The 10,000-nt window shown below is 42.0% G+C and overlaps 1 protein-coding gene across 3 annotated transcripts in view; it reads left to right on the top strand.

The window, feature by feature from the left end:
• Nucleotides 1-6,775: 6,775 nt before the first annotated feature.
• LOC138022387 (uncharacterized) overlaps nt 6,776-10,000 on the top strand; it is a 52,167-nt gene continuing 48,942 nt past the window's right edge. For all 3 annotated transcript variants that reach the window (XM_068869508.1, XM_068869506.1, XM_068869505.1), the window contains exon 1: nt 6,776-7,056. In XM_068869508.1, the coding sequence (XP_068725609.1) occupies nt 6,953-7,056 (104 nt within the window). In that variant the 5' untranslated portion in view covers nt 6,776-6,952. The remainder of the gene's footprint in view (nt 7,057-10,000) is intronic.

The following is a 10,000-nucleotide window of genomic DNA, read 5'->3' as shown; positions in this document are numbered from 1 at the left end:
AAGCTGTTAGTACGGTCGAACCTCCTGTTAGCCTGCCACCTGATAACCCAGATTTTCTCAAGGAATTTCCTAATCTAACCAGTGGAATGGGAAAGTACAAAAGTGAACCAGCACTCATACATGTAAATGAATCTGTCAAAACCGTGGCTCAGCCACATCGCCGAGACCCTTTCCATGTAAGAAAACAGGTAGAGGAAAAATTGTAACAGCTCGAAAATGATGACATCATTGAACCCGTAGAAGGCCCCACCCCTTGGGTATCGCCAATTGTTGTTGTGCCCAAGCCGAATAAACCGAACGACAATAGAATTTGTGTGAACATGCGTTCATTAAACAAAGCTATCATCAGGGAGCGACACATCATACCCATCGTCGATGATGTAGTGTCGGACTTGAACAGTAGTTAAGTGTTTAGTAAGATCGACTTAAATCAAGGGTACCACCAGATCCCATTGCATCCCGACTCGAGAGCACTGAGTACGCTTTCTGCACACGTTGGACTGTTCCAATACGAACGTCTCGATTTTGGTCTCTCGTGCGCAGCAGAAATCTTCCAAAAGAAGGTGGGTGACGCAATCCGTGGCATACCCAGCGTCAAGAACATCAGTGATGACATCTATGTTGGGGGCGCAGACCAAGAAACTCATGATCGACATCTGAGACAAGTGTTCCGTCAACTCCAGGAGAGTGGTCTGACAATAAACTTACCTAAGTGTCAGTCTCGAGTTCCCACTATGCTCTTCCTTGGGCATGTGTTCTCTGAAAAGGGCATGTCACCTGACCCTAAAAAGGTTGAAGCTCTTCAAAATGTTGTGCCACCAACCAATGCATCTGAAGTACGAAGCCTCCTTAGCTCAGCTGCATTCTGCTCTAGGTTCATTAGAAATTTTGCACTAATCACAAGGCCTCTTTGACAGCTGACCTGTAATGGAGTGAAGTGGCAGTGGACTGAGGAAGAGCAGTCATCATTCGAACGCCTAAAAGCGGCACTATCTACCAACACTACCCTTGGATACTTTGATCCAAAGAAACCTACTTCCATCTTTGTCGATGGTAGTCCCATTGGTTTAGGTGCTGTCCTGACCCAGAAGGATGTTTCGACTAATGAAGTGACACCTTTGCATTATCCAAGTTCTCCACTGACACCAACTCAAGCTAGATATCCACAGATTGATCGTGAAGCTTTGTCAGTTTACGGGGCTGTAAAGCGCTTTCACCTGTTCAACTATGGAGGGGAATTTAAAGTAATCACAGACCATCAACCTCTGGTTTCCTTTTTTAACAACCCCACCTCTAAACCGTCCGCCAGGATAGAACGTTGGCTCATGGAGCTTCGAGACACCCAGTAGGAGACTTGGAATCTCACAATTATGAAATCGAGTCTGAAGACCACATCTCTTTTCTTACAAGAAATGCAGTACCAAAAGCTGTAACATTGTCTGAGGAAAATCTGCAACCGAAACGGATCCAGTGCTACAAGCGGTTATATCTGAAATGAAATCTGGTTGCTGGCATAAGGCGCCACCTGGTGTATCATTATCTCAGCTATCCCGCTACGAGCAAGTCAAGGAGCAGTTAACCTGCACTGACACTGTCCTGTTAAAATCGGATCGTTTAGTAGTTCCTGCTGCACTATAAGAACGAATTGCTGACATCGCTCAAGAAGGTCACTTGGGCATAGTTAAACTAAGGCCTTCCTGCGAGAAAAGGTGTGGTTTCCATGCATGGACAAACTGTTTGAAACAAAGGTCAAGGCCTGTTTACTGTGCCAAGTTGTAACCCCAGTGTACGCTAGAGAGCCTGTTCAAGTATCAACTCTTCCTGACAGTCCTTTTGATGAAGTAAGCATTGACTTTGCGCATGTTGAGGGTGAAACCTTACTTCTACTGGTTGATGATTATTAAAGGTTCCCGTTCGTAGAATCAGTGTCGTCAACGTCCGCTAGGGCTGTCATACCTACGTTCGATCAGCTATTTGCTACATTCGGAAATCCCAAGATTGTTAGAACAGACAATGGTCCACCTTTCAGCGGAAAAGAGTTTGCCAAATTTGCTCATGCGCTCGGTTTCAAGCATTGCAAGGTAACCCCATTATGACCTAGGACCAACGGTGAAGTTGAGAGATTCGTGAAAACCCTGAAGAAGTGTCTTTAAGCCGCTAAAGTGGAAGGAAGAAACTGGAGAAAGGAACTGGAAGCGATTCTGAGAAACTATCGCACCTCTCCTCATCAAACCACCAGCAGTATTGTTACTGAAACGTCCTGTGCGTACCAAGCTACCACAGACCAACTTCGTTGACCCTGTGTCGGAGATCGTCCGCAAGCGCGATTTCTCGCAAAGATCCAAGTTCAAGGCTCGTGCTGACAGCAAGGTCTATGTGAAACCCATCTCACCTGGTGAAATCGTACTAGTGAAGAGACCATTTACTGCGTCTAAAGGTACAACTGTTTACGACCCTACCCCTTTGACTGTAGTGGATAAGAAAGGCAGCATGATTACCGCTGAAAACGAGAATCGCACGGTTACCAGAAATTCCTCTGTCTTTAAAACTCTGGACCAGTCAGTCATCAACCATGATGATGATCCGTCCCGTGACAGTGGTTTCAGCTCTCCGGCTGACATCAAACACCAACAAGAGCTGCCTGCTTCACGCACACGTGCTCATGCTTCTGACCCGTCTGCATCAAAACCTGTGAGCTCCCCTGGCATGCAACCTAGTCCTTTTAGTTCTTTTAGCCCTATCCCAGAGAGCCAAGCTAGTGCGTCTCACCCAGTTGGTCAACCACCATTGCGTAGATCTTCCACGAAACGAGTTCCTTGTCAGATTCTTGATTTGTAGGCCTAGATTCTTAGTCAACTGTGAGCTCTGAACTATGACAGTATAGTGTGTTAAGTTAACAATGCTGTCGCCTGTACAAAAACGTTTGTTTCTGTTGAACTTTGATTTCAGTCAGTAGTCATAGTTTAATGGACATTGATTAGTTGAAGTTTATTTTATTTCTTTCCATATTACTCTAGAGAGTTACCCACTAGGGGGAAAGAGATGTAATGTTCATATAAACCGGAAGTTATTGAAACCGGATGTTCGCTAGGAACTATGGGATATCGAACAGAACGATCATGGCGTCCACCTATGATGTAAATTGTCTTCTTGCAACTGTTTATTAAATAGTTGTTAATCATTTGCATCCCGTTTTGAAATCCATTCAAAACATCACAAAAACTGAGGAAGTTCACCGGTAGGGGGAAGAGGTTCACAAACCCAAGAAATTTAATAAGGGATAAGGGAGAGAAGTCCAAAGCTACTTGTCATCGTTGTGGGAACACTGAACATAACAGTTCTGAATGTAAATATAAGAAATATCCATGTGATGCATGTGGTAAAGTGGGTCATCTGAAAAGGTTTGTCATTCCAAGGAGTCTAACGATGCCAGTGGTACATCGAGAGTGCTAGTAACTGTGATGAGATGCATGATTCCTTTGTATTCTTCACAATCCGTGAACAGGATAACCAAGCCGCTACTGTAACCACGACAGTGGAGCGTAAGGAATTGGTATTGGAAGTGGACACTGGAGCATCCGTGACAGTCATTCCCAAGAAAATGTTCAAGGAGAAATTGGGTCATCTGGAGCTGAGGCCGGCAAGCACCTTGCTGAAAACTTATACTGGGACTGTGCTACCTTTATGTGGAGAAACTGAGGTGCATGAGTATCAGGGCCAGATTGCTAAGTTACCTCTAATTGTTGCAGGCGTTGATGGCAAAACCAACTATTTTTGGTCGCAACTGGCTCAGTGTTATTAAGCTGAACTGGAAGGAGCTTTTAAATGTTTCTTCTCTTGATTTTGTCAGTGAACTGTCTGCTAGGTAAAAGGGTGTTTTTGGTCCAGGCCTGGGAAAAATCAATGGGTTCGAAGCCAGGCTATGTGTTTACTCGGAGGCCACCCCGAAGTTTCATGAGACGAGACCTGGGCCATACTCCTTTTAAGACCTGCGGTTGAGGCAGAATTAGATCGCCTGGAGAAGGAGGGAGTTGTGACCAAGGTTTCACACAGTGCATGTTGTGGTCGTCCCTAGGGCAGATGGCGGTATACGTCTATGTGGGTACTTCAAGGTCACGGTGAATCAAGTTTTGGATGTTGACAAATACCCTCTACCAAATCCCCAAGACTTGCTAAGTGTTCTGGCAGGAGGGACACGTTTTATGAAGTTGGATCTCAAGCATGAATATCAGCAGCTTCCTCTGAGTGAGGATTCCAAACAGTTTTTCACCATCAACACCAGTAAGGGACTCTACCAGTACAACCGTCTCCCATTCGGTGTGGCAAATGCTCCTGCAATTTTCCAGTCAACCATTGACACCATCCTCAAGGGTATCGATGGTGTTGTGTGTTACATCGATGACATATTGATTACAGGCGGAATGACCAAGAGCACCGAAATCGGCTAGAGGCCGTGCTGAGTAGGCTTGAGAGGTATGCAGTGCAACTCAAGTTATCCAAGTGTAGTTTCCTGCAGAAGAAGGTCCTGTTCTTGGGTCATGTGATTGATGCTGAGGGGCTCCACCCATCACCTGAGAAGGCGAGCATGTCGTGTTGAACGACGATCCCATGTGCCTCCGAATTGCAGTTTCTTCCTCAAAACGTATCGAAGGAACGGATATTTCTCGATTACTTGTAAAGGTACAATTTTTCGAGGGGTCGTCACCTAGTGTGAAAACCAAACCCGTTGAAAGGACTGATCAATGTACCTCTACTTTAGGTCGTTCCAAGGCTCGGGCTTAGCTGATAAGTGACTTTCTTTGCACGATAATGAAGAGCAAGAAACTACAATCCTGGTCAAAAGACTTTAGGACACTTGCCAAATTTGGCCGAAAGGTAGAGAATTCACTGTACATGCTTTCATCGTTACACGAGCAACGCTTGCTCTTCTTTCGCTGCGTTTTTCGCGTCACCTCTTCCCCTTAGACAATGTTGAAAAATTTGTGCGATCGATGACAGTTTATGTTTCTAATTTCTGCATTTCCTTATCAGCGTAAAATAATCAAAGAAACACGGATAAATAACTCTCATACCGTTGATCAAGTTGTCTTGAATTTTTCTTTGCACAATAAGTTTGCATTTTTCATCGATTTAACGTTAAATCGTGAGCCCCAAAAATAAATTAAACTTTGCATCTCTTCTACGCAGGATTTGCGTTATATCCTGCTCGTATTTCTCGTGGGTGTTTTGCTGTTCACACCCTTACTGGAACATGCTTTGTACTTTAACTTCATGTATAAAACTAGTTCCCATTAGACCTCTCTTAGCATCCCTGATGAAGTCTGTTTGATCAGACGAGGCCGTTCGGATAATAAACAAAGTTAACAAGATCAGTTGCTGTGTGCTGCTCACTAGTTTCCATTTAAAAAATTTTAAAAATTTAAAAAATAAAAGATTGAGAAAATAAAAACAATGCTTATGCAAAATTCTGGAGGGACAAACAAAGAGTATTATGGTATTTTTGATAGTGGCTAATTGATACAGACTTTATTTCACATGAAATGTTCCCCCGTGTTTGGCAAACGAAAAACACAATTATATAATGTATGTACATATTTTTTCTTACCCGCACGTTCTTATGATGAATTTCTGTCGTTTGCTAATATTGTATTTAAAAGTGGCTTATAACTATTGTAAAGGGCAAGCTACAATTATTTCGATATCCACCTCTGTCTTATCAGACATTTCATTAGCATCCACTATTGCAGTAGTCATGACGCTTCCATTGTACGATACGTTTCTCTGTGTAAAATGAATTTCACAGAAGACCTTTCTCCCTTTTTCTCACATAAATAGGTATTTTACTTAAATGACAACTACCTCTATTATTTTGAGTGTTGGGTGCATTCTTAGTGACGTATCCCCATAGTGGAGTACCCGCTTAGCCCCTCAACGGCATAACGCACCCGCATTGCCCGCATAGTCGCTTACACATCAATTCACGGAACAACTTAGCCACGTAGCCTCGCAAGCGCGTAGCCCCGTAGCCGCAAGCCAAGAAGCCAGGAAGACCGTTGCCACGTAGCTGCGAAGCCGCAAAGCCGCGCAATGTCGTTTTTTTTTTTTTTTCTAAATAAAATATTTCGGACAAATGAAATCCGATCCACTTTTAATCATTTAATCGTTTTCCTCAAAGAAGACGGATCAATAAACTCATCCCCAAGAATCGACTAACTTATGAATTACAGCTTAAAGGAAAAAGGGAAACTGAGATGAGAGAAAAAATCCAATGACACAAGAAATGAGGCTGGTAATTGCAAGCGTAAAAGGGAACTTGAGTGTACAATAGAAAACCGGAAAGTACTCAAGGTGATAGTGAAGCCTGAGGGTAGAAACGAAATGTGCTCTAACTCTGAGGTAGAATCTAAATTACAGGTGTCAGGGAATCACGTGCACAGTGAAAAATTCATTTGTTCATCCTCCGTCTGCCAACAAGGGACTTTGGGATATATATAGCACTTGACTATTATAGGATATTATTACTAACTGTAAGCATGGTCATAGACCGTATTCATAAATGGCGGCTAAGCAATTATTCTTTTGTCGTTAATCATCCTCACTAGCCTCATTAGCACAAAATTAATTCAAAATAATTTTTGCTCCAAAGTGAGGCTAGCACAAAGACAAAATAATAAATTATTGGCCATTATTTGTGAATACGGTCTATTGGAAGGCTCAATTTAGGCATATGACTCACAGCTCAATGGTATTTCCTTATATAGAGATATAAATTTACATCCGCACTGGTCGTTGTGTGACAAATAGAACGAGCTGTAAACTCAAATTATCACATTATCTCAGACTACACAATCTCGTTCGTGGCATGATACTTGCATGCTCAGGATGTGAGAGCCGAAGCAAATCAATCGATCTTCAACGGACTTCAATACCTTGAAGTGGTGAATACAAAAGAATGGAGTTTATCTTGTGTTTTCTTCTGGGTCTCTTCGTCAAGTTGAGCTTCGTCTCTGGCAGCGATATTTACCCGTCTATACACTGGGTACCACAGAATCCAATGTAAGTAACTTGTTTACTTTAATTCTAAGCTGCGTGAAGGAAAAGACCTGTTATCATCGAGTTTGTTGGTTACTTCCGCAATCCGATTCCCAAGAGGGCGTTATGAAGCCACCTTAGTAAAGGTTTGAGGTTGTACGAACCTTTTAAAAAGAGTTTCTTTATTTGTGAATCATGCCTCACTAACTCACAACCTAAATAAATTATTTCTCTCGGCACACAGTGGCAAAGCCGTGTTTCAATTTATAAGAACATTTCTAGGGAATTGAAAACCAAAATTTACTTCGAAAATCGAAAATTTGTTTCCTTATAACCGCTTACATGCAGGCTAGTCTTTAGCTTTGTGTAGCAATAGAACTAATCTTAACGTAGAACTGGCGAATAATTCCATTTGGTTTATTTTTGCCTCGCTATATTGCACAGGTAAATTTGCATACATGTATCTAAAGGCGAGGAATGAAAATGCAATACAACAATACAACATAGTCAGGGAGCAGAAACCGAAAAATAAGAGTTTCGTTCAACCATCGCCGCAGAAAATGTTTGCCGCCTGATTCTTGTAGAGAAAGACCTCCTGATTAAGGCCAGGTAGTTCGTAAAGTTGAATTGTGGTATAGGTTTCGAGTTAAGGGGATGTTTTCTTGCCCACCTCACGGCTCAGCATGGAAACGAGGCTACACACTCAGACGCAGTTTACATCGCTATTTCTTGGTGAAAATCAACGAAATCAGCCATTTAAGCGAAATTCACTAAATACACATTTGCTTCATTTGGAAGTTATTAAGTATGTCACGTGATTGGTCACGTGATTTTAAACGTGACCAGTAACGAATCAGTGACTATTAACAAACGTGCGTTCGCCGTTGTTTGGAAGAACAGTCTCGCAAAAACAAAACATGTATCCCTTCTTTATTAAATTAACTTTCTTTTGCTCTTTCTATAGTCTTAGCAAAGCCTTTGGGAATAAAAACTGTTTACTGTATATCACTTTTATCAGTCTAGATCTAGCTTGCAAACGAGTGTAGTCCCTTGGAGGCAAACAAACATATCACTTGTAAATGAAAAATAAAGAAAATGTCGCCGTTACTCGTTTCTGATTTAAGATACTGCAATATTCGGATTTGTGACTATAGTACTAACGACAACAACGAAAATTATTGTTCTCACTCTGAATCAGAGTCCTCGGAATCAGAATCAGAAATGAAGTCTAACAGAACTCCGTGCGGATTTCTACACATGTCACTGCTGGCCATGCAATAACATGCCTCTGAACATGATAAGCCTGTGTTGTTACACGAGCAGTTGCTCTGACACCCGCTCTGACATGTGCAAGTCGTCAGTTCCAAAAGGCTACTCGGGGCTGGGCTGGATAGTGCAGACCGCGCAGAGTGCAGACGTGTGTGGGAGAGCTCCATAGTTATTTGTCTAATTTTACCACTAAACAGCTTTCGACAGTAGAATGGTTAAAGAAACCGTCCAGTCTTTGAAAGCAGAGAATGAAAAGCTAAAGAAAAGAGTTGAAGACGTCTTTAATGAGTTGAAGCAATTGCAAGATCTTTTCAAGACGAGGGGAGATGACGGCCATGTTGAAAGTTCGAGTGAAGCTGCTGAGCAAATGAAGTCTCTTGTATATCTTAGCAAGGAGTATGATGACTTAGCGAAATTTCGAAAACAAGTTGGGGACAAATTGAACGCTATTGAGAAAACATTGAGCGATTTATTGACCAAAGTTAATGAACTTTCATCGGCCATCGATCTTGCTAAGGAGTACAGTTACTCATATAATGTGAAGCTGGTTGGTGTTCCCGAGCTCAAACAAGGTGAAAGTGCCTATGAAACATCACAACTCTGTTTAAAAATTTTTGGTGCCATTGGAGTGGACATCAAGACCTATGATATTAACATAGCTCACCGAGTTACACCACGCCACGCTGCGGGCGCCGAAGGGCGACCTAAGCCGATAGTTTGTAAGTTTACCAGACGTCTTGCCCGTGATCAAGTCATGCGCTTCGAAGGGAGGTAACTAAAATCATTCCTTCAAGCATCGGTCTCCGGGAGCAGGATTCTATGGAAAGTGTTGGTATTTTTTATCATCTTTCTCCGCGGCTTCAGCACTTGATGTCCGATGCAAGAAATTTCAAGGAGAGGTTTGGCTACGCATATTGTTGGGCCAAAAATTCCCCATTTGGATGAGGGAAAACGAAGGTTCTCGGCCTATCGCGATTAAGACTGCTAGAGATTTAGAGAACCTCAAGCCTCGTCAAGGATTACCAGAGCTAAGTAACCATTAATTCTTCAGACAAAGCTCTCTTTCGAGAGCTTCCTTATTATTCCTACGATGTTATATCTTCGCATGGCCAGTTCAACAATGGTCTAAATACAAACCTTCCTACAAAAAAATACCTTGATTGTCTACCAAGCTTCAAAGATTTAGATTTATTTACCTTAAATGGTTTTCTACTAGATAAGAACCCTTTCTCCCGCAATCAGTTGTAAGTATTATTCTCCACATAGCTTTTTTCAGCTAAAAGAGCACATGCAACCTTCGTCCTTTCCAAAATTCTCACTTTTTCATACCAATATCCGAAGCCTGAGGCGTAATTTAGAAAACTTCCAAACGCACTTATTGGAAGAGCTTGATTTTCGCTTTAATATCATAGGTATTACAGAAACTAGGATAAAAAACGAGTATGCAAATTTGGACTTTAATCCTGCTATTCCTAATTACAACTTTGAATATGTGTCGACACCTCTTTCGGCTGGAGGTGTTGGCATGTATATTGACGAGGAACTCAAATACACATTTGTTGAAAAATGTTCTAATGAAGCTTTCAGGCTCTTTGGATTGAGGTATATTTACCAAAAAATCGCAATATAATACAAGGAGTTGTCTATAGGCAACACAATTCCCTGGAGCGTTTTCAAGAATATCTTGATGAAATAATTT

This window comes from Montipora capricornis, chromosome 10 (genome assembly GCF_036669925.1).
Source record: "Montipora capricornis isolate CH-2021 chromosome 10, ASM3666992v2, whole genome shotgun sequence".
NCBI classification, from domain to species: Eukaryota; Metazoa; Cnidaria; class Anthozoa; order Scleractinia; family Acroporidae; genus Montipora; species Montipora capricornis.
This window is presented reverse-complemented; position numbering and strand designations above follow the sequence as displayed.